Raw genomic sequence first — 26002 nt, forward strand, 5'->3', positions numbered from 1 at the left:
GTGTACATGTAATCGGAATCCATCCAATAGTTTCACTCAAAACCACATTTGTGAACCTCAATATGATGCTAAATGTAAATATCAGGGTATCCTCAAAAGTAATAAGGATTCATCCTCTGGAAACCTTGAATGTCTGTACAAAAATAAGCGCCAGTCCATCCAGCAGATGTTGAGATATTTCAATGGATAAGTGACAATGTTGACCTGCTGTTGGGGCTAGATTTAATATCAGGGAATCCCCAAAGCCACCAGGATTCATCCTCTGGAGACCATAAATGTCTCTATGGATTCATGGCAGTCCATCCAGTCGTGGTTGTGATACTTCAGAGTGGACCAAAGCGTCAGACTGAGATTGCCATCCATGCAGCTATGCTGCTAGTGTGGCTAAGTATAAGACAGTAGTAACACAAACTGACAGATGAACTAGAAACAGGTAAACTACACAGAGCAACATCCATTAAGAGTGTTTCAGAAACCCGGCAGGATCCTCTCCCTGAGGAGCCCAGGATGAAGACTGTTGGACGTGTTGGCATTAGATGAGTGTTTCTGGTTAGCTTATAAGACTGTGATGTCAGGTACAGTGTCAAAGCATACTGTCTCCTAAAAGCCTCTACAAGGAGGAATAACAATCACTGCTGAATCCCCAAGACAGATACTGGCATTCCCAGTCCATAACAACTAAATAGTCCTCAAAAACAAACAAGTTGAACATGGCAGAGACATCGCTCTGTGGGAGCTGCTCTAACCAACCTTCTATCCTAATCCCCCCTTCCTCTTCGCTCCATGCCTGGCAATTGAACACAAGCACAACCAGAGGCATTCAAATATTGGAAGTGGAATTGGGATCTATTTTTGCTGCAGTGTGAACAATCATCAATCAATTAGACTAGTTAATGAGGTACTATCTGCCTGCCTAGTTGTCCTCCAACCCTCTGTCCCTCTCTCCCCTCCATCTTACTTCCTCTCTCTCTCTCTCTTAACCTTTTATTGTTGTACCTCATCCTTGAAAACAAATGATCTCTGCTATAATTGTCTCCAAGGCCAGCATGAGCAAAATGAACTCCACACACACAGACACACACACACACACTTATCCACACATTTATCCACACATGCACACACACAGGCTAGATGAGCTCTGTGAATCACATTGCCGTTGCAAATAGATACAGGCACTTTGAACTTATCATCAGGATCTGTGTGTAATACAGCGACTGGGGAGCACACCACACACACAAACACATAAAAAAATTATTTATAGTCAAAGTCCCACTTCCACTCTCACACTTGTTCAGTTTTACAAACTTGCTTTCTATGTTTTTTTCACCACTCTCTTACACATACGCCTCATCACAATACAGTGGAAAATGAGGGCATCTGTACTGGGACTACAGGGACTAAACAATGGCCTATGCGTGTGACAGCTTCCTACAGGAAGGTAGCCAGCGTTTGAGTGGATTTGTGTGCGTATCGTATCGCGCCGGGCAGACACAAAGAGTAGTAAAGAGATACAAGTCCCAGGCGGCTGCTGAGCTTGACAATTGACCCACTTGCACAGAAACGCACACTCTTTCTTTGCATTGAAAAACACCTCACTCCCACTCCCTAGCTTCTTTTGCACTTCACTCCTCTTCCTTCCAGGCTGGTGTCATCACATACTTCTTCCCTCGATATCCTTCACCTGTCTGGTCCTTGTGTTACACTCATCTCCTCCAGCTCTGCAACACCAGCTAATGTGACTTGATAGAGCGAGCTGCGGTGCTTTGAGGCGTTTTCTTTATTTGCAATTTGTGTAGGGACACAAACTCACTTGGCTTGTCGCCGTACTGAGCTGATGTCTGTTAAATGTCTTGTATCTTTGAGTGTAGGATGCTTTTAATAGGCCGATCCTGGTTGGCCCGCTAATTAATGCTTTATCAGGTCAAGTGTACTGAAACAGTCGATCAATAATCAATTAAGCCTTTACAGGATAAAGGGACAGTTCACCCCAAAATCTAAAATACAATTTTTTCCCTTACATTTAGCGCTGTTTATCCATCTAGATTGTTTTAGTGCAAGTTGCCGAGTTTTGGAGATATCGGCCATTAGCAAGCTTAAGTAGCTTAGTTAGCTGCTGATATCTTCATAATTTAGCAACTCACACAAAAAAAATAGATGATTAGCACTACAGGTAGGAGGAAAAATATGCAGTTTTGATTTTGGGGTAAAGTGCCCCTTTAAAAGTAGTTATATCTTGAATAAGATATTCTTTTCTTACACCGCAACAAAGCATCTACATTAAATTTGCATTTATGTATTGCTTGCTTGCTACCATAACTGCTATAATACTGCCTGTGCAAAAAACCTTAGACTGGCAGTACTGTGAAAGATACAGAATTTGTTTTCTTCCACAAAGTTGTATGGGAAGTGTGAAACAAACAACCAAGAGAAATGTTTCTTAGAACAGAGAAGAACAAAGCAGTAAAGAAAGTTACTTTGCAGTACACACATGCCTGAAGAAAATCCAGAGTATCTTCAGGCTTCAGAAAGCCAAATTGAAGACTCATGATGACTCATTTTTAAAGCTACCTGAAAATGAGTTTTGGACCTAAACAAAAAGTAAAGTAAAAGAAATAAACATGAAATAAATGAGAGGCGCAGGCGACAGCTCTTTCTGTTTGAAGACGGCTAACGAAAGCATCAAAAACACAAAAACGAGAAAGGAAAACAAATTTATTAGGTCCATTTTTGCACGTATTTTGCATATTGTGCTGCAAACTACCCTCCTGCTTTAATCCTTAGAATGGAAATACGGTGCAGAGCTGGGAGGAGGGAAGCAGTCCGTCACTTTTATTAGTCATCCCTCCTAAAGCTAGCTCAGAGGCATCTGGTGATTAACCTCTAGATGTCCTCCATTAAATAAATCCAGACAATAATTGGAACAAGGTGTACTTCCTACACCATCGATGAACCAGCAGCGATCAGCCTTCAGAGGGAACGTTTTAGACTACAAATCCTAATTAGAAAATAATGGCCTTTGAGTACTTAACAGGTTCTGTCAGGACATCCTCGGCCCATCTTTCTGAAGTACGCTGCGTTGAGGGAACTCCGAAAGTTCTCCCTCTTTTTCCTTATCTGATGTTTTGAGTTGTTCTGATCTTTGATCCTCTCTTCTCTGTGGGTGGCACACAGTAAAAGTTCTCCCCACTCTCTTTCCCATCCTTACACATCTTCCTCTAATTTATCCATCCATCAAATACGTCCACCTGACCATTTCCTCTACATATACATGTAGGGATTATACGCTGCCCACACCCTCTCTCTCTTTTCCTTTCATAACCCCTTTCTCCTTCCCTGCCCCTGTCCCTCCCTCCACAGAGTGTGATAATACAGGCCTAATCCCTCTCTTCTCTCAATCCCTCCGTTGAATGAAAGAAAGGATATAAGCACATTACAAATCTCATTACTAGGCTTTAGGTATGCCTCCGTGCGTGCCTGTGCTGCATATAACCAACTCATTGTCCGCGTACAGTAGGTAAGTGGAGGTGGGGTGTGTCTCCCTATAGAATACCTGCTCAGTGTAGCGCATTTCTTTGCTAGTTTGTGCACAGGTGTGGATGTGAGCTCCCCAATGGCAATGAAAGCTGTCGACACAAGATTTGCATAAGTAGACAGAAGTGGGGGGTTAACACGTGGAGAAACACTCACTCACATGCAGACGTACACAAACACCGCACATTATTCCGTTCTACTGTGCACAGGTTTTAGATGTCACATTTGATTAGTTATGCTTGATTATGATTCATAATATTCACATTATTTTTTTTATAAATACGTGTTCAGTGGGCACGCCGGCGTATGTGCTGAGGCGGTACGGGGGGCTGATAAACACGTCATATTGATACAGCTGACTATTTTTGTTGCTGTCAAAAGGAGCAGCTGCAGAAATTCATGCCAGTTTGTGCCCTGAACCTTGGAGCGCAGTGCATCACAGGCTGTGACATCAAGGAGAATGAGCCAATTTCTCTTGATATTTTTAGGTTTTTTTTACAACATGTCATAGTAAAACTGAGCACATATTACTATTATTGTAGAATTAGTATTTCATCAGTATTCAAGCTAAGGTCGTCTCGATACCAGAATTTCAATTTGTAAGATAGTTGATTGCCGAGTCTCATTTCCAACTTGTCAGATGCTGACACTTTGGGTTGGTAGGTCAGGCCGGCCAGCCCAAAGCGTCAGTATTTGAAGAGCTCAGTTCAATTTCCGAACTTTAACTTTGCTGAAGCTCTCCCATACATGGATATAAAGTCATTTAGGAGTTTATGGTGCTGTTAGATTACTTTTAGACCGCCCCACTGATGCAGGTGTGTGCCTCCCTTGTGTGCAGTTTTTGAAAGGCCAAACGCCAACAAATATGGATTGAAGGAGAATATCTGGTTCGATAAAAAGCTTTTGAAATGAATGTTTTCAATTAATTTTGACTTTGGGGCTTTACAAAGCTCTGGAGTTATTGGAAATGTTTGGAATACACAGGAGTTTTGTTTAGCCTTGATGTTACTTGACGCTCCTGCATTGTGCATATATACTTTTTTGATGTGCGATTTTTTCTTTTATCTATTGATGTATGTGGGATACTGTATGTTACTGTAGTTTGATTGTACATGTGTGCTTGTACAGTATGTTGATAGTCTTCTCTATATTTGCCAAAGACACATTTCTCCTAAAAGAGATGATAAAGGTTAATCTCAATCCTTCATCCACTGAGTGAGAAGGGCCACAGGCTATATAATGTCTCTATAATGCCTCTGGCAGGGTGTATCGGCACTACTAGCTTAATTACTGCATGTGAAATTTGCGGATGTAGTAGCTAAATTTGTCCACAGAAAAAATGCTTTTTTCAACCGATATCTTTACGTCAGCTAATGGCAACAGGGACTCGAATTTGTGTCTGTTGCTAGGTCATTACTAAGGGTCAGCCAATTTGCTGGAGTAGTAAACTATTGGGATATATATGGGAGTTTACTGACTTCTTTTTCCAGTTAGTAGTGAAACCCTGTGTTTTTCCAGGGGAACAGAAATAACACTAGCAAAAAAGGTTTTTCTTTTGGGAGCTAATTGCCCCGCAACATGAAAATATTTAATTTTATCTTTTATGCTGATAAAAGCTGCATAATCATTTAAAAAAAGACAATACGCTCAGTGTAGGCAAGAAAAAAGAAACCTAGAACCGACTCCAGAGACTTTAAGTGGCTCAACATGCTCCTCAAAGAGCCGAGCTTGGCCGTCGGCCTTTCCTGCGAGACTCCAGGGGTGCTGGTGCAGAGCGAGGTGAGAGCCACAGAACCTCTGCCTTCACAAACAATGAACTGCACCCTCTCACCGCTGTACTCACAGCTCAGCCAGGCACTCTGGGCCAGAACCTCTTCTCCTCCCCGAGTGCTAAACTGAGCCATTTAGGAAGGCCTTTGCGCCTACAGCTATCAGACTGTTCGACAGCCCATTTGTCATTCGGCGGGTGCTTTTATCCAAAGTGCCCTACGGATCCACAAGTGTTTACATTTTTAGCACGGGTGCCTTGGGGGAAATGAAACCCCTCACCCTTGCAGCGGCGTTGCCTTGCTAAATTAGTCCAGATGTAATAAATGCAATAAGGATGATGCATCTGGAAGTTATAATGGTAACAGTACATGACATTCTCTAGTGACAACACTTGTTTTTATAGGTTTTAATATAGTATTCAATTATCAGTTACCCTACACTGTGAAAACAGGGATTTAATTACTTCACTGCTGAAGCGCAGTGTAAAATCTCAACTTTGATTGTTCATTTATAAAAAGGTATCTTAGGAGTTGTGACTGGGGGGTAGCAGAATGTGTGTGTGAAGATGCACAATGCACTGTGAGAGGCTGAACTGCATTCGACTCACCCATGGTGACGGGAGGGATGACGGGGTCTGTGGAGGAAGGCTTAGCCTTGACTGGGATGGGGGTGGTTGGTCCATTTACCATCACATGACCTGGATACGAGTGTAAAAATAGAGAATAATATGTCAGATGCGTAACAATAATGTGCAGTAAAGAATAATAAAATAAAAATAATGAGGGCGATAAAACAGCGGTCCAAGGCCGGTCCCCTGTTTGTGTTCATCTTTGAGTTAATATTAGTTAGTGTGAAGTGAATCATTACTATATATACACGCTTTAAAAATAAATAAATAAAATAAATAAAAGTGGTGCTCATTTGTGAAGATTATCTCCTTGAACAAAATGTGTTTTACTGCAATAATCCAAAATTCAATATAAAAATCCCATAGGCTTTGTGTAGAGGGAACCAGGACGCTGCTAAAAATAGTCATTCGTGCGGCATACAAACAGCTTGAACAATATTTATCACACAGTGACTACAAATCTTTGAACTGTGCACAACAATATTAATCATTGAGTTGATCTGCGATTTTTAAACACTGACCCAGGTAATGCAGGAGTTTCTGGGCTCTGTTCTGAGTGGGTTTGAGGTTGAAGAGCTCCTGGTTCTCGTCGATGAACTGGGTGTCCACGGTGGAGTGGAGGAACTGGTGGTTGGACAGAACGTTCTGGAGGAACGGGATGTTGGTCTAGAGATGGAGAGACGGGTAGAGAGAAGGAGACTTTTAATTTCGTTGGCGTATAGTACAGAGAAGAAAACAACAAAACAATATAGAGGAGCTTGGTGAAGATATTTGTGAAAGTGCACACAAAGATTAACCAGCACATTGGTAAACCCACAAATAGCGGCGTCACATAACCACATTTACATAACAGAACGTTAAACACTGCTTAGTCTCAGCTTCAAGAGACAAACACAGACAGACACACACACACAGGGAAGAGGGAGAGAGTCAACTGTTGAAAGTAATTACAATCCATTTCTATTTTGTTGTTCGTTCGCCTCAAAAGAATTATCACGCCAATTAAGCTCTCCGAATAAACACAGAGAGGGAGTGCGAATGAGAAATGAAGAGAGAGGAAAGAGATGTAATTGTTGGAGTTAATTTCATAACTTGATTTGTTGCCGCTTTATTATTTTTATTTTTTTCCCACTCTCGTAAGCCCCGTCTTAACAACGCGGGTAGAGGAGAGATTGTTATTGGAGGTGGAGAATGCGAAAAATGGGAGGGAGACTGACAGAAAAAGGGAAGTGGGGAGAGATTAGTCGAAAGAGAAGCAGAGAAGGGAATCGAGGGAGTGTTAGTTTGAGGGATTGAGTGAAAGGAGGATATGCTAATATATTCTTAGAGAGGCTTTAGATGTGTTTGTCGCTGTTTAATGCCCCCAGGGGAGGGTAGGAAGTGAAGGAACGTAAACTGTGTGAAAAGATTATTTCTTAAAGTTTGCTAAAAGTCTCTCTGCGTATGACTCAAAATGCCAGAGTCTTAAGTGGCATTGAAGGAGAAGAAAACAGCTGCCACTCATGACCCAGCATGCGACTATCCCTTTTATTTATAAATGCACTTAGAGCAAGGACCTCCTGGGACTCATAGGTCCGGATGTAATATAACCCGCAGTATCTAAACATATTGTCCATAAGTAAGGATACAAAAAAAGTACATGCGCACACGTACAAAATATATAACCGACAGATGGACTGAATTTACAACCACAATTTGGGCGTTTAGCTGACAGTCAAGCCCAGAGTGACTTGAAATAATTGCTGCAACACAATCACTCAGGAATCCCATAATTGGGAGAGGAGAGCTGGGCGATAAACAAACCACACAGACACATACCTCATTACCGCCACTGAGACAGGGGGAGTTGTAGCCTAGCGGAGAGATCAATGTGCTCGGGCGAACAACAAGCATGTTGGTCATGCCAATGGAGCCAGAATAAGATGTATACAATAATAATTGAAACAGTGAGCGCAGAGTGCTTTACATCTATGCTTCTTTATTAGGGGTGCAAATAAACGCACGAGAAACAGATTCGGTTGACAAAGGAAATTCCAGAGAGGAAGCTACAGCAGATGAAAGAGACATCTGCTTCGTCGACGTATAGAGCACCATTAATATTGAGAGAAAAAAGAGACAAAGTGTGTGTGTGTCTTTCCAGGCATTCATATTCCCAGCGAGGAGAGAGGATTGTATTGTCTGAGGCACGCAGGCAAGAAACACACACAAGATGACACTGTATTCTCAGCCTCCTGCTACAGGGAGGAGAGCTGGAGAGGAGAAAGAGAAGAGAGCCCAGGGATTCACATAGCTGTGCTGCACTGCCAAGCCCTGGGCTACAAGCTGTGGACCAAAACAGAAAGAGATTTCTGCTGAACGCTGTAACTCCTACAGAAACCTTCAGACGTCTCATTTTCTTATTTATAGCATCCGCCAACTTAATTGTATGAAAGTGTATTCCACTGCCTAACATGCCTTCGTCCTTGAGAAAAAGACGCAGCCGTGTGAAATCGGTGTGTACATTCCTATGATTCATTTCAAAATAAGAGCTTTGACTAAAGGACAGCCAAATGCAGATTGGCAACGCAAGCTGTTTACTGTAGGTAAGGAAAGGGGTTTCTAATTGCAAAACAGACAGTGAGTTAGCTAAATCGACACCAACAGCAGCTTTACCTCACTTTACTCGTTTGTGAACTTACTAAAAAACAATGTGTAAAGTGCTGCTCGGGGGACCTTTGGACACAGCCCGGCTAGCTTTTAACCCTACTAGAAGTAGCATTATATTCACCATACAAACGTCAGAGTGGTATTAACCACCTTATCCGATGCTCTCCAAGAAAGCAATTATGCATGTTGAGAAAATCCTGAACCATTTCCCTTTAGAGGCATGATTTTATGTCTGAGAAAATAAAAGTATTTCTTTGTATCCCAGAGGTCTTTACCGACAGCGAATATTTTCCTCATTTACACTACCGCAAGGATGCAGGTAGAGGTTGGAAACGAACACAGTACAACAAAAAGTGAAAAAATGTAGGAAAAAAAAGCCGAGCAGGAGAGGTTTTGTATTTTTACTGGACCTTGAGGCGTTTCAACGTTTCACCTGCACACGTCTGGAATTCTCCCTCATTTTTCTGCGTTTGATGCCATCTTCATTTATAATTCATACGTGTAAACAAACTTAATAAGTGAGCATTAGGGGCGAAAATCAATCAAAAGGTATAAATAAAGAATAAACGTGAGGAGGGCAGAGACGGGGAATGAGAGACAAATAACTGCAACAGCCGCTATTAATGAAAGACTCAAAAACAATGGAGAGGGAAAATAGACACCATTAATACACGAAGGGTTGTCCTTTCCCTCTCCCCTGTACCAGATCAATGTGTTCATTATCAGGCTGCTCTGTATGCCTGTGGCTACCACGCACACTAACACACGCACACACACACAAAGTCTCTTTACTCTTTCTCCTTATTTTACCCTAATGATGTGAAACACACACTCCAAAAAAATCCCCCACACACTTTCCACCGCTCAGCAGCTCTTCAGCATTTTTCTCTCATTCTTCATCCTGTTCTCAGTGATATCACACAACCACACACACACACACACACACACACACACACTACAGAGGCCCTTCCCTGATTTGGATGCCCCGTAACACTCGCCTGGCTACAGCTCTCAGAGCGATGCACGCAGCATGCAAAACACACGCAAGCACACACACACACACACACACACTCTTCAGTGATGATACTGGCTCCTGCTCTCAAATGCAGATTGTCCACACACACACACACCTTCCAGTACTCTATTAGTTTTAGTAGGAAAGTAAACACGTCTCAGTGTGGATTCATGTCCTCGTAGGCTCATTTAAGGACACCCACGCTCTCCATGATGGCGAACAATTCAGCCCACACACACACACACACACACACACACACACGCACGCACGGACGCACGCACGCAAGGCTCAAAGTCAGAAGTCACCGTCTCATTTTGGTGCAAAAAGTACCAGATGTACCTATTTTCAGGTTGGACAATCCCCATTTTTATTCACACAGCGCTCGAAAAGGCTGTTTTATTGCTTCTCTGCTCAGAGCCGGTCGTTATCACTCTTGTTGCAATCAGCTTCACTGATGATCGCCAAAGTAACACAGTTAGGTAAGTATTGATGTCCCGGGCCGCTGGCTCGACCGCAAACACGAGTCAGCTCAACACAAAGCCACCTTTAAACACTCTGACTCTGGGCGCGGGGCATCTGCTGGTTTCAGGTCGCTAAAAGTTCTTTGTTTCACTTTATATTAGTTCGATTTTAGCAATGTGCTGAAAATGCTAACATCATTTATCGTAATTGTTTGCTTCAGGAGTGCCAAAATTGACATCCTGCATCCAGATTTAATAGACTGAATTTACACCTGACAGTAAAATGCAGTCTGGATATCTTGGAGAGGTAAAAAAATACATCACCTGCTATTTTATGTGTTCTCGTTGTCTACAATCTGTCTGCACAGGGATTGGATGTCATTTTTCACTTCGCAAATCAGACGAGTAGGCGGGGGGAAAAAAAACAAAACAGTAACAGGTGTTACCTTCCAGACTGCTCCTACTTTTTCTGTGTGTGTAAAATTTTACAGCTTTAAAGTAGCAGGCAAATTAAACACTGTCGTGTTTGGAGCTGCTGGGGATGTGGACATGGTACAACATGGGCATATTCTCTCTGAAGGGATGAAGGGGATTGTGGTTACACCTGGAAATCAATCATAATGTCAAGGTGGCTCCTATGTTTTCATATACAAGCTGATATTTTACACAAATCCTCTTCTTTTGCCTTTGCTTCAGGAGTGCCAGTATAAACCCCAGCTGTATTCAAGCCTGAAGTCAAGTCTCCACCTTCACTGACACTAATCTGGACCTTTAGACGCACCATCTTCCCACACACGCTCAATTTCATATTATGTTTTTTTCAAATCAATATGAGAACACTTGGGGCTGACTCTGGATATAAATACATAGGAGACCCAGGTCAAGTTCAGGGTCAGGGTGTGCGTCAAATGCTGCCTTGCAATATGGCACGAGGTCATTGGGGCCACTGTTCTCTGCAAATGTCAAGTAAAAGATGAACTTGTGATGATAGAAAGGTCGAAGAAAGGGCTGTTTTTGTGAACCCTGCAGATCAAATTCAAGAACACTCTGCTTATTATTTACTATTACATTACTACAGATTTTCATTCAATCTAGGAGACTGATAACTGATATTTAGAAACATTGAGTAAAAATGCAGTCAAAATAAGAATCTTAGTGTTAAAATGTACAACTAAATAACCAGTGATGGATCTGACTACAATTTATTCAAGTACAATTTTAAGGGTCCCTTAAGTATTTCCATTTTCTGCTACTTTATTTTATTTATTTATTTATTATTATTTGAAAGCTTTAGTTACAAGTTACTCTGCAGATTAAATTTTTCCATGTTGAGAGGCTATTACTTGTGTTGTGTAACCAATCAGATAGTGTTGTGGGCGGGACATTGAGCGTGTCACGAGAATGAATGCTGCATGTATGAAACACATCAAACACACGGAGCCATGGTTGTAACACAGACCTGTTACTGATGCAGCTGAATAGCAGAAGTCTCGTCTAACTGAACCCAGAAACACGGGACCTCACACTGATCCCTGCACTTCCTCCACTGGCTCCTTGTATTGGCTTAAATTAGATTTCATATCCTGATGTCTGCCTATAAAACCAAAATCCTGTGTTGGTGGGATGTCTCTGATCTACAGCTCACCTGGATTCCTGCTCACCCCAAAGCTCCCTTGTAAACAGTGCTGCTCTGTTCTCGCTCCCGGTAGGGATCAGGCCCTCTGCAGTACAGAATACAGACCCGTGTCTTCAAAAAGCATCTTTGTGGTGATCACAAACATTTTCCTCTTCTCTCTCATGCGGCACACACGCTAGACTTTATATTTGTTGGTTCAATTTTTTTAATATCTCGAGGCAAATATAGAGACGCTTTATCTAAGACTGTTCAAGAATAGAAAGCGTAAGAGACAGTACAGGGGCAGATGTAGAGACATTTCTAAAAGCGCTCGGCATTACACACAAATACACAACACACACCTGATCCCCCCCCCCTCGCCTCCCCCAACACAAACACTGCCTCCCTCTGTCACACGCAGCCTCCACGCTCCCTCTGTGATTAGGGGTTGAATAGGGGAGCTGTCAGGTCATTCGTCTTTTCTCTCCTCTCCTCCTCTGTCTTCCCTTTCCCCATCCGTCACGCCTTAACCACTGGCCCGGACACATAAACAAGATCGACGCACACACACACACACGCTCAGCCTGAGGAGCCAATGTGCACACACACATAGACGTGTAGGGGACCTCTCACACTCGTATCAGCTACAAATTTACTCAAGCAGACAAGACAAGAAATACCCCAAACAAACACACCCACCTCTGCTCTTCACACCAACCCAAAGGCAGCCACGAGCCGACACACACAAACTCAAACATTTACAATTCAACTCTCCTGATCCCGAGGCCTGAAATGCACCAGTCAAACAAACAGTGGCACGCGTGTAGATGGAGAAGGAAAACAAATGTTCACGCGCGCACAAACGGACCCAGCATCACGCTGCCGAGATGTTTTTGCTCTCAGTTGGCTGTCGATTATCTTATGACGGTGCACGCCAATTGGTTCGATGGCTGGAGGACAGCAGGGCAGCCACCGTGTGAATGCCTTTGTGTCCTCTCTTGTCTTTGCATCCCTCTCTGGCTGCATCTATTAAGGAAGAATGAGCAGGTCAATGAGCAGCGACAGCGCTCACGATCGTCTCCATTTGCTTCTTCAATTCTCTGCCCTGCAATTTTCACTGTATTTCCTTTGATTGAAGGTGCACTATGGAAGTATTTTAGTTTAAAACATTCAGAAAATAAGTAAATTTATCAACGGGATGTGAAGAAAAAACAGCTTTGACGCTATTTCAAAGACGTCCATGTATTGTGTTACAGGGATATCTATTGATGTTAGCATGCTATCCAGCTAGCCCCTAATCACATTTTACCTCAATATGGTCCACTAGTAAACAACTGCTACAATTCTCCGGGGTCCCAGTCCGGGCAGAGTCAGCTAAAACGACTGCTACCTGCACGGTTAACTTAGCCTACAAACTACCCGCGGCTACAGTTAGCAGCAGTTAGCGGTTACTCTAGTGATTTGCTGCCCCTAGTTGTTTAAATTCAACCGGTGGCCATTTCTTAGATATTGCACCTTTAAAGCAGCCGATGACTATTCATCACGACAACCATCTTCATCCAGTCCCAGTGGCCCTTACAGCCATGAAATATACTGCACATGTTGTACTTCCAAAAGGAAAAGTGGTCTGAATGGTTAGTCTCTCTCGCACACTCTTGTCTCGCAGCCTCGCATTACAAAGATAACAGATTCGTGTGTGACTATTTCACGGCTGCGCCTAAAAATCAAATCTGGAATCAGTGTTTGACATTTGCCACGGGGCTTTTTTCCCTCAGTGAAATAAAAAATCTGATCTTTCCAGTAATAACTCCTATCACTGCCCCACGGCAGAGCAATTTCCACCTTCCAGTTCATCAGCAGATCTGTGCCGGGAAATATTTCAAATGTAAATCAGGTAATAGGAAGAAGAAATCTGCCGAAACATGAATTAATAATTTGACAACGGCAGTTTTGCATGTGAGTCAGAGTCCTTGTTAAAGGTGCACTACGTAGTTCTCGGAAACACATTTTAAATCAGAAGAGAAATAACTTCACCGACGGATTTTTTTATGCCTAAATAAACAAAATGGCCTTAAAGGACAACACAAGTTCATACTGTTTTACTTTGTTTACATGTGGCAGACCCTGCCACCTTCCTAGCTGCAAACAGTCTTCTGGTGACCTCATTTTCCTCTGAGAACAGCTTGTTTATTCAGTTATGGAGTTCGTATTATTACTTCACTATAGTGTTAATATTAACATAGTGCCCCTTTAATTCATCTGTGATTCTTCATTTATTCGTGAAATCATTTTTATACCACAAGAATATGAAAGAAAGAAGAGGAGGGAGGAAAAGTCCTTTTTAAGCTCTGAGATGTGGCAGACAAACTTTAAAAGTCAGTAATGGGAGGACATTCTTGATGTGCCTCAGCTTAGTTGACCTCTGGCCATGGTGCTGAACCTTCCAGACATCTAAACAAAGGATGCCATTGGGGAGAATGCAGCACTGTTGTCAAAATCTACAATAACTACAGTGTTCAATCGGTGAACACTCTTTTCAGATCCAAAACAGTAAATAATTCTTTGAGTCAGCTGCCAGAAAGGACAGGCTTTTTCTCAAAATATCAAAAAAAAACCTTCAGTAGCTCACAGAGAGAACGTTTACTGTAAAACCACTGCTTTCCCACTAACAGCAGTGGAACAGAAAGCAATGCTTTACAACTACAACATTAGTTGTGTTTTGACTTAAAAAGGACTGACAGGTTTTCTCAAGTGCTCTGAAACACAGCGCTGGCTCCAACCACTTTACATGTCAATCCCGGCTGATGCACAGAGTTCAAACTGCTCTCCGGGGGACGGCTAAAAGTAATTCTGGGAAATGTAGGAAACCAAGAAGGGTAAGAGAAATTGACACCTACACAAAATAACTCATTCGATAACAATTCATTTTTCAATATTCTTAAAATAACCATGCTGGAATACAGCGTCTGTACCACCAGGAGCCATAACTAACGTGTGACTCAACAAATGGCGGCCTGCACTAGCTAAAATAAGGCTGTCTCAGGCTCTTTCAGGGACCGTGAGACAAGCTTATTAAAACAGATAGCCACTTAGTGGTATTTTGGGATTTCTTAAGCAGTAGGCCTGTGACGCATTAAACGACTTGTGATGTACTCCAAACCCACAGAGTGTGTCGCCTGAGCCTCTGTTAGCAGGTGTCTGGTCTGCTCTGTTAATTATACTTGAACTTGCTGCGACTGATCGTCTCTCTTAGTATGTTGGGTGAGATATTGAGAGAGATTTAGTACGACAGATGTCGGTACTGAGATCCTGTAATGCTTTTACACATCGTATATAAAAACATCTGGATGCAAACTGCGGCACCTCTTATCCCAGATTTTGTAAATACATATCAACGATCTTGCAACATTTTTGCAGCGAACCACTAAACCAGAGCTCCTCCGGAGAGTTTTGAAATAGCATAAAGCAGCAGGGGATCTTCAACCTTTTAGAGCCTGAGCAAACATTAGGACTTCATAGTTTCACTCTGGGATCCCAGCTCAATAAACACTATTACTACTCCCCATCATATGGACACACACCAAAGTAGAATCTGAACCTATTTGGTCTAAAATTATAGCAGGAGCTGATAGTCGACAACAAAAACAGGTTACAGAGAAGAGCACTTTTTCTATTGGCAGTATGATTAATTCAATTTGGATACACATGCTGGATCATTTTAGTCCACCGTTCAGCAGACAAGCCTCCGCCGGTGTGTTTCGATGATAGCGACTTCTAATGGCAGTTCTGTCGGCCGCCTGTAACTCAAGTCAGCGGATGCTTGTTGACGTGTCAGAAGTGAGATATCATTTTTGTTTTCGAGCTGATGTGTAGTTTAATATCTTCTCCACCACCGGCTCGGCAGCAGGTTTCATGGACGCGCCGTGAATGCTAACTTGTAAAAAGAGAGTCAGTGTTGTATTTATAATGAAGAGACTCACAGCAGGCTGGGGTAGATGAAAGTTTTTCAAAAATGTTTTTTAACTCGGGAATGAAACATGAAACTCAGTCTTGCTGTGACCTCAGTGTGTGGAGACCCAGGCTTGGATAACAAACTCATTGTGTCTCATTACTAATTACCTGCAACTTCATTCAACCGTCAGGGTCACTTTAACTTTATTATATTGAAGCAAAATATGTAACAGTTTGAAATTAACTTTGGTTTAATCGTCATCTCATATCATGAGACGTAATTCAGATCTTTTATTAAAACTGGCAGTAGCTTTAGCTTATAATTCGAAAGGAAATACTGAAAAATGACACCATCAACGTACCGACTGGTTCTCTAAAACTCGCTTTGACCATGCTACGTGGATCTGCTACTGGATTTTTCCCAGAAAAAATGGAAAAAGGAATAAGGAAAGGAATTATGGAGGAGGTAAAGAGAGGCAGTGTGATAAAAACCGAGGCAAAACAGGAGTGAACAGATCAGAACGTAACAAAACCTGCCTTCTTATCAATACAACCAGGTGTTTAACTTAGCACTGAGATCAGGGTTTCTAGGTCAAATAGGGATTCTTACGGTTGCTTTTTTCTTTGGACAGTAGCCATGTAACTACAATGCAACATGCTTCTGGGAACCCTTGTGTCCTGGCATTCAATGTGGATGCCGCTTTGACATGCACCACCCATCCAAACACAGCTGGGGATCAAGTACAGCCCACAGTGTGCCCCTGCCACACAGCAAAAACTGTTCTCGAGTAAAATGTACTTAGTTACCTTCCATCACTGTGGACTGTTGATATCAAATGACTTCTCCTTGGTATCCTTCCCAACAATGACTCACTTTGGGTCCTGACTCATGGTTTAAAGAGATCAGGAGCTCTGCTATTTTTGTGAAGAGCAACATGCAGCGGCTGTCTGCTTTTATGTATGAGGCCACGGTTTATACAGCTCAAACAGTCTGAGGAGCAGTGAAATAAAAAGAGAAATCAATTGAGGTGTAAAAAAGACCAACGGACCAAAAGTATATAAACCCTAAAGGTGAAGCACACATAAAAGAAGCAGCATCACAGAGTAGAAAGGAACTGAGAAGACAAACAGCAAGAACTGAAGCAGAGAGACAGGGAACCATAGTGCTGCTGGAGATGAACGCTCAAATTGTGACCTTCAATTTATATTCCTATAGAAACACTGCAGCTGCATAATGAACAACCCTTTTGCCGGTCTAATTAGTGAGCGCTGATAGAACGCTGAAAATATCACTCCCTCAACAACACTTTTTGTGTCAGGTTTTGGCTGACAGTGTTACAAAATGTTCCCGAAGTGTCAACACTCTCAGGAGCAAATGTTTCCCCACACTAGAGCAGATTGGGGTGTTTGTGATAACAAGAAACACAAAGACCGGGTCGAATATCATGAAGAATATATTCTTGGCAGTGACAAGGCAAAAACAGCTCTAACCAGAGGGTACATATAAAACATTTAGATTGAAGAAAATTAGGCTGGATTTCTTTTATTTCCAGTTAAATGCACAGCATGTAATTTCTGCTACTACAGGTCTCTCAATCAAAACAAAAGGGTGTAAATAGCGTTAAACAACCATTGTTGATTAAAATCCATCTACGCGACTCAGGCAGAAATGTTCAAAGACAAGGTAATGTTTTAAAGTTTTATTCTCGTAACATTTAGCCACCTTTGTCGAATTCCTTCAGGCATAAGACCAAGTGATTACTCTGGATTTTAACATTTTGGGAGACGTTTAGGAAAATTTAACTACAACACTCCACAAACTCTACTACTCGTTTTTACACGTTTAACGCAGAAACTTTACATATTGCATCTTTAAACCCTTTTAAGGCCAATTTATGCATTTGGGTCTGCTGTTTTATTTTGGATAATAACGTCTCTTTCCATTTTGAAAAAGAAGTTGTCAAAGCCCTGCTCATATCTTTCTGCTTAGCTCGTTTTCCTGTTCATAGTCATTATTACCTCAGGGTTACTTAAGTTGACAGACTTCAAAAACGTGCAATACAGCCAGTTTTACCACCATGGTGATAATGGCCTACGTCTGTTAAAGTAATGCATCCCATCTAATGGGATCTTTGTATCGGCGTCCACAGTCGGTAGTGAAAAGGTGATTCATGCATGTATCCGCACTAACAACTGTTGATCAAAGATAGCCAGACTTCTATTAAAAAACTAACTAATTGATATGTTGACTCAACCAACAAGACCATATTTAATCCTTCCCTTCCATCACCAACACAGCAGGGTGCCTTTAATCCTAAAACATCCATAGACTATTTCCAGGGACTTAGGGGAGCCCAGAACACCGAAATGACTAACTCTTATTTACAGACTGTGCTATAACCGTCTACTTTCCTCAGCGCTGAGCATCATGCATTATTTATCTGGAAATTTGTATAGCCTTACCGTGGCTGCGTGTGATTTTCTACTCAGTATTTATAGGTTTTTTAACATTTGGTTATTTAATGCTATTGGATTAGGGCTCCTGCTCCTCCTCCTGCCGCTGTGTATGCTCAGTGTATGTACGGCTCATGAGCTGTCCGTGGTGCTGAAATGACTCGCGAACTTACAGACTTTTTATAACCCTCAACAGGAGGGAGGGAGAGCGCAGGTGAAACATGGCCGCGTTCCATTAAGTTCTGCCAGCGAGCCAGCGTGAGCAACACAGGGGCTCTGGCACACCCGAACTTACCGTTTATTCTTAATGTTATTAGCTACACCTGCATTTAACAAGTCAAAATGTCCCACGGTGTGAAAGGTCTATTAGCCATGTTTACTCACACGGCCAATAATCCTATCATATAATGCGATTAAGGCGGGAACTGACTGAGGTGGAGCCCATGTAAACAGCATACTCTGATTCTGTTAGAGTACTTACTCTTGTTGTCAGAATAAGCTTGATCGCAACAATTTTAGTAGCTTTATTTAAGAGCATTTCAGTCATGTAAACACCTTAATCCAGCTATGACTCGCCGTTGGAGTTTGAACAGCGTTTTGCAACAAAGCCCTTTTCTCTGCGTTGCTTTGACGAGGTCACAAACAAACTTTCTGCGCTTCAGCAGCACTTTACAGAGCGATGCATCTTTATCTGGGGAAAACATCTCTGAATATACTTTGTATGTTAAAAGCAAGAGTTTGACTGCAATGTTCAAAGAAAGATAGCCACGAGGAAAAAAAACAAACTGTGCGTCGCAGGACAGAAACTAATTAAATTAATAGAAAAGTTCCATATGCTCATTGGAGGAGTTCTCATAAGCTATAATCTGATAATTATATGCATGTCAATTTATCAATGTACTGTCTTTTCTCCATTACACACACGCACACACAGACACGCACCCCCGCATTTCTAATGCCAAGAAACAGCAGCTTATTTCAGGGTAAACAATCAACAAACGAAATCTCATTTGCACTCTTTTCATTTGCACCTCCTAGCTTTGCATTTCCACATTTAACAACCTTTTCCAAACAGCTCGTTGCAGCATTTGAGTATAGACCCATTACTGTAGCCCCGCACACACACACACAGACACACACAAAGTTTTATTAGTTGCCTCTTATCCACTGTTCGTTATATCCCACTGTAAGTTCCAGCAGCACATAATGCATTAAAGCAACATTTAGCTTGCACTCTCTCCAACATGTCCCTGCAGTCATTTCTGCCCTGTGTCTTTACGCCTGAGCGTATTTGTCAAGGTTTTACACTTGGAGCGATACGGACAAACGAGGCCCAGCATGTTTCTCCTCGTACTTCATTGACTGCTGCCCATGGCTGGTAAAACGGTCTGCTGGCAGTAACTGGGAAATCATTTGGAGACACTATTACTAATGCAGAGGAAATAAATAAAAGCACAATGACATGCAAACAGCTCAAAGAGCAAAATTAGAAGGCGGGGGAGTGTGTGTGTGTCTGTGTGTGTGTGTGAGACTGTGCCTGTCCTTGTCTCTCATTATCCCTAGATTGAGACAAATAGAGGGGGGATCTGCCCTTCGATCTAAACCTCTACACCATTTACCCCTGACTCCACAGCCGAGCGTCCGTGTGTGCGCGGTTTCATTTAGCCTTGCAAGGGTTGTGTGTCTAACTGCGGGGTGAGCCGGCGTGCGTGTCGTGATTTGTGTGACATTATCGCGCGTGCAATCATGCGATCATGCCAATCGCCGGGCGAGTGGTGTATGCTCCATCACGCTCTGTGTGCATGTGTGCGTTATGTGTAGGTTGCAAATGGGTTGTGCGAAAACGCATGCTCCCTGTGTGTGTTCATGTGTGAAGTGTATGTGTCTGTATGAATGGCAGTGTTTGACACGCGGGTGATAATGGGTGACATGTTTGTGTGCACAGGTGCTCGCAGGGTGCATTTGTTTTTGTGTTGCCTATATTTAGCCAGCGTGTCTCACAAACTCACTGTGACTCATTTACACAAACACACAAAAATTTGGCCTCACTTGATGACAAACCAGCAGAATGACAGATAAACATGAAGTGGAGGACAGGTGGTTCATTTAGGTGGCATTTTTTAAATTCCCTCTCCCTCTCTCTCTCCCCCTCTCCCTCTCTCTCTCCCCCACACACACACAAAGGAACAGATTGTTGTTGGCATGCACATGTTCTTCAGATGCTGTCAAGGTTACATCTTTTGATCTGTCCCGCAGACCTTTAATACAACCTTTCCACATACTGTATGTACTGTTTGGCTTTTCATTACATTTACAATAAAACAACAACTGAGGCTGGAGGGTTACTGTGGAGTTTTCTCCTACTCCTACATAGCTAGATATTGTAAATGTTGCATCCATTGTCGCGTTCCAATACACATACCACCATATTTTTTAGTACGCCACAGAAAGATTGAATATGTCCAAATACATAGTATGTTGAATGAATAGTGCCAAGAATACTAGTATGCAATGTGCAGTATACAAGTCAGCATGCTTCTCTGGCTATTCTGAGACACAATCCTCTGCACGGCAGAAGATATATACAGAAGGTCAAAGAAAGCAAGGCGCAATGTATTGAACAAATGGTGTATCCAACTCTACATACTAAAAGTGAAATGAAAAAGTTTGTGATATGGAACGCAGTGTTTACAGTGTTTCCCACAGTAAGGCTGTGTACCTTTGCTCAGAAGTCAACTGCTTTTCAGAATCACTTTAAAAGTTTGCCTACATTACATAGTGTCGCTTTAATTGTCCGCCTTAACGCACGCACACTAGCCTGCCTCTCCTTCTCCCTCCCAGTCACCCGAAAACATAGCTAACTTTGTTCAGTTAGTGATCGCGGATGCAATAGTATACAATATTTACAAACATGTAAAAATGGGCATTTACTTTTACTCGTGCTTTTGATATTTAAGTACATTTAACATAAGATACTTTCAGACTTTTACTCAAGTACTATTTATATGGGTGACTTTCACATTTATTAAAGTGATATTTCAACACTATCTTTTACTTTTACTGTGTATATGACCTCTGGGTACTTGATACAACACTGTACCGCATCACTAGCGTACACATAAGTCTCGTAAGTCTCAAACAAAACGGGCACCCACTCATGAAGAAACTGCTCCAAAAGCTCCACATTGTACCCTTTAAATAGCTAAATCTCAGCTTTAAAAAGGTCTTCACATCTACAGAATGAGATATATGAATAATATATGAATATTTCCTTCCCTGAAAGTCTGCACTTAAGACTCATGGCCACGGTTTCATTTCAATTTCCAAGTGCCAATGTCTAAATACTTCGGGTCATCACCATTAATACTGTATGTCTGACGTAAACTCACTTCAGAGCTTAGTATTCAGTTATCATAGCATATATAATCTGCTGTGTGCATGCACCTGATTGAGCCACACAATACTCCAGTTTGCTGACAATACCAGTGAGTTCATCAGTGAGCCAATTTGCAATAAAAAAATAAAAAAAGCTGGATGGATTCGTTCAGCTTGGGGTCAGTAGGCCGACTCCCCTGCAACTGTTTTCACTTTGAGGGCTAATTTGGCCTGACCGAACCAGAACAGGTCAGCCCTCTTTCTGATTAAGCACAGCATTACTCAGAATGAACTAAAAAAGATCCTGCCAATCTCTCTCCTTAGTTCTCAGGCCGAGGGAGAAAAAGACTCTCCCCTGTGTGTTGCAATTTAAGACGACTGATCTGTGGTCAAAGGAAATCTTCCTACATCTTTGACCTTTGCGCTACATATTTATGACAGCTTCAAATTTCTCTGATAAGACTTAAGGTTATATCCACAGGTAACCGGACTGTGTGCCTTGAATTACATAATTGTGTAACATTTTATATAAAACCAACAAGCCAGTCTGTAATGAGATTTTCTCCTGACTGGTGAACTCACTTCATCCATCACTCAGCAGTAGGTCACGTTAGTTTATTTCATTCAGCAAGGTCACTCTCCCCGACGAGGACTGGGTGCCAAACCACTAGAGGTTTGATTAATTGTGAATCAACGAGCCATAAAGCTGCGCGCTGTAAACGGGACACGATTGGGCAAATGATATATCAAACTTCTCCTTGCTGGACCTTGCTTTGAGGGAGGTCTGGCTGGCTTACTAGGTTAAAAATACACTGGCCCACAGCAGGAGGAAAAAAAAATGGAGTGGCGGTAAAGAGGCAGAAGGAGAGGGATAAAAATAAATACAAGAGAAGAAAAATGGAAAAGTGTGAAATCGGGATGAGAGGTAAATGCTCGAAACAGGGAGGAGAGGCGAGGATTGAGAGATATTTACGAGATGGAGATGGGAATGAAGGACAAAAAAATGACTCCTGGGTAGAAATTGGGACACATGAAAAACCAATTCACCAGTAACGCAACCAAACCTCTGTCCCTGCCATCTTTCCCTCCATCTTTCTGATGTGTGTGATTGTGTTTATAAAACTGACCTGCTTATATGCGAGTATTTGGAAGTACTTAATTTCAACATCCAATATCTCAGACATTTTGATTGAGTAGTGGGACGCACACACACACACTCGCACCCACAGCCGGTTTCCATTAAACGGCTATTTCCAGCAGCTATCTGCGCGGCGGGGAAATCAAGCGCTCGTCCAGCGTTTGAAGTCGTATCAGCTACACTTGTTCCTATCGCCATGCTATCACTCCATCCACTCAGTAACCCCCTCTCTTCCTCACTTATCTCCCCTACGCCCCGAGAGATCCTCTACCTCCCTCTCTCCTCACACGTCGCCACTCGTGTGCTCCCTCTCTCTTAATCATCCTGCTGCGCTCCCTCCTGTCATCGCAGCCTGACCCGGCGTCGCTCGAGGCACGAGCAGCTTCTCTTCCCCTCGTCATATCAGCCAACTTTTATTATTCCACCCCTAACCCTCTATCAGTGGTGGAAGAAGTACTCGGATCCTTTACTTTAAGCAAAGACTCGGTACAAAGGGAAAACACTTGCAATAAAATTTGACCTGCAATAAAAGTGATTGTAAAGAATAACTGTCACACAGATGTACTTTAAGCATCAAAATTAAAAGTATCCAATCAGCAGAAAGGCCCCTTTGAGAGGCTTTAAGTATTATATATATATATATATGGATTTTATAAGGGTTGCATTAAAGGATAAAGCTGGCATTAAGTTGTCAATATGCTTCACATTAACTGCTCTTCCAACTCCCATTACCCCACACCTTTCTTTTGTCTGTTTCTCAGTTCTTTGTGACTTCCCTACTTTGTGTTTGGCATGCCAAGCCAAGACAACTTGTCCCCATTGTAGGCATAAATCTTTCAAAAAGGTTACAAGCTGTTTATTTTCTTTTAAAAAAAGGGCTCAGTAATTTTAGCAAGTTGCTCAAACAGGAGTAAATAGTGCATTTGTTGGGGGGCATTTTCAGCTGCACATTAAGCATTAACAGCCTCAGGATGGTGCTTTTGGGACTGATTAAAATACATAAGCTTAACTCTTAAGGTCCTCATAATAAGCAATAGTTAATAGGCAGCAAGGCTTTTATAAGTCTATATAAGTTGCTTATTAAGATTATTTTGTGTTTGAGGCAATCCAAGAGGTTCCTGTGCAGGTCACTGAGGCAAGTAAGTTAGTTATAGTGTAAGTATCATGATAACTGACAGTGCATCTGCACTTTTAAGGCTGTAGAAGAGTTAGCCAGGTGGGCTGCGCAATAATAGTGTTAGTAGTATTCACTGATAAAGTCGCCAACGTAGATCTTCGTGAATTAATATAGAGCCATAAGTGGAGCATCATAAACATGCCCATCATTCAATAATAAAGCATCTATAAGCACTTTTAAGAAAGTTGTTGACCACTTAAAAAACGCTTAAGAACGTTACTTAAAGGCTTATGAGGGTTTCTTGTTAATAGCATTACAGGCATTAGTGATTTTAACAAAATACCCTATTATGTCATTGTTTACCTTTACTTAGCTTTTTTGTTGCATTGTTAAGATGAATAAATACTTTATCATGCATATATGAGCAGTTAGCTATACACTTTTATAGGTTCTTGTGCATGTAAAAGGTCTTAAAAGTTAAAAAAGGTCAAAACAGAATACAAAAATAAAATGAGCATAATGTGTCTCCTGGAAGTGCCTTATTACCTATTAACTGTAACTTTTTACAAGGACCTTATATTAAGCATTACTAAAAACTGTGTAGTTCATCTGAACATTAGACCTTTACAATATCTTAATAAAAAGGTCCAGAAAGCATTTCCTTGTAAACAGTTATATAACTATTAACTAAAGTTTAAATAACTATACATGTTTTAATGATGGTTATTATAAAGCATTACCCAGGAGGTGCATCAGGTTTTTGCTACGAGGCCAGTACTTGTTACAGGAGGTCGATGTAGGTTTGTTGACAATAAGATACGCAGAATAATACCAGCTCTGACGTGCATTATGTAAGCTGCATTTCAATTTTGCAGCTAGTCAAGGTGGAGCTGCTTTAACTGCTTAATGTACTGTTGCACAGCAAATTTATAGCTATTTGTTAATATTTAATAACATGAATGAAATCAGCTTTAAATCTGTACTAGGGTGGAGTACTTTGGTAAATGCACTTAGTTACTTTCCATGACTGCCCTCCACACTTGTTACTCCTCCTCCCTCTCTCCCTGGCTTCATCCTCTGCTCTCCTTCTCTTCTCTCATCCACCTCTTCCCTCTTTCTCCGGTTCCTCATCCTGCTTCTCCACGGTTCCATCATTCTTCTGCTCTTTCCTTCCTCCTCCTCCTCCTCCTCCTCACTCTCTACCACCCCTTGACGCCCCCCTCCTGCTCCTCATCTCCATTCCTCTCTCACTCTCTCGCGCACTCTCTCTCCCTTTTTTTTCTCTCTCAGTCCGATGCTTGACGCTGCCGGAGACAGATCACGGTCCTCTCTTCTGCTCCTCGTCGGGGAATCTCTCACACCTCTCCACCAGATGAGGACACAAGTAAGCCAAGAAAAAAAAAGAAATCAAGGGGAAAATGCTGGATAAAAATGGAGATGAATGGATGAATGAAGAGGAGAAGTGACTGAGTGAAGGCGGGACAAGTAAAGGAAAAAAAAAAAAGTGGAGAAAGCCTCCCTGAAGGAGAGATTTTCTAAAAATACAAGCCAGCTTACTCCCGGCACTCTGTTATTTTCTCTCTCTCTCCCTTCTTTTTTTTTTGCTGTGTGCCCTCCTTCATTCAGTACCTGTTCTGTGGGATTAACATGACTTAAAATTCAATCAGCCTACAGCCTGACGGAAGAGCGACAGAGGAGGCAGACAGAGCGCTGCAGCTGTCGAGACCGAGTGAGGGGACGACGAGCGGGAGGAGAGAGAGTGAGGGAGAGAGGGGGATAGACAGTGAGAGATAGAGATAGAGAAGAGAGAGAGAGAGAGAGAGAGATGGGTGTTTTTCCACGGAGCTGAGACCGAGAGAGAGCCGCGGAGACGGGGGAGATGTGACGGTTTCCAGGGGTCGCGGTGGAATGAGCTGGAAAATAAGGTTAGTAATTACACCTTTTTTTTTAGCCAGTGGAGGGCAAACAAAGGGGAGACGTTAGATAAGGATGAAAGAGCCAGAAGAAGAAGAAGACCTGGATGAAAAAACGACACCAAGACGCTGCATTTGGGCTTTTGAAGTGGCAAAGTGAACACTGGAGGAGGAGGAGGAGAGGCAGATAAACAGGAATGAAAAGGGAAAAAAATGAAGGATTTTCTGTTGAATTGAGAGGCTGCTGCACTAATGTACATACACACACTGTAAAGAGAACACACACACACACACACACACACACACACACACACTAACACAAAGACAGAGTGAGCGCACAGCTTTGGAGCAAGATAATGAGATTGTCTTCTTAAAGGTGTCGGCTTTT

The 26002-nt window shown here is 42.1% G+C and overlaps 2 protein-coding genes across 6 annotated transcripts in view; one reads left to right on the forward strand and one right to left on the reverse strand.

Moving 5' to 3' along the window:
* pcxb (pyruvate carboxylase b) overlaps positions 1-26002 on the reverse strand; it is a 297628-nt gene that overhangs the window by 59950 nt on the left and 211676 nt on the right. For all 3 annotated transcript variants that reach the window (XM_084343541.1, XM_084343543.1, XM_084343542.1), the window contains exons 13-14: positions 6451-6595; positions 5909-5998 (exon numbers count right to left, since the gene is read on the reverse strand). In XM_084343541.1, the coding sequence (XP_084199667.1) occupies positions 5909-5998; positions 6451-6595 (235 nt within the window). The remainder of the gene's footprint in view (positions 1-5908; positions 5999-6450; positions 6596-26002) is intronic.
* LOC311251734 (leucine-rich repeat and fibronectin type-III domain-containing protein 4) overlaps positions 24966-26002 on the forward strand; it is a 40997-nt gene continuing 39960 nt past the window's right edge. Inside the window, exon 1 of one of the 3 annotated variants that reach the window (XM_084344364.1) lies at positions 24966-25085. The gene's annotated coding sequence lies outside the window, so the exon portion shown is untranslated. Of the gene's footprint in view, positions 25627-26002 lie in introns of all 3 variants that reach the window. The other 2 variants (XM_084344362.1, XM_084344363.1) reach the window with 2 other exon arrangements.

This window comes from Pagrus pagrus (assembly GCF_965226575.1).
Source record: "Pagrus pagrus genome assembly, chromosome: 22".
In the NCBI taxonomy this organism is placed as follows: Eukaryota; Metazoa; Chordata; class Actinopteri; order Spariformes; family Sparidae; genus Pagrus; species Pagrus pagrus.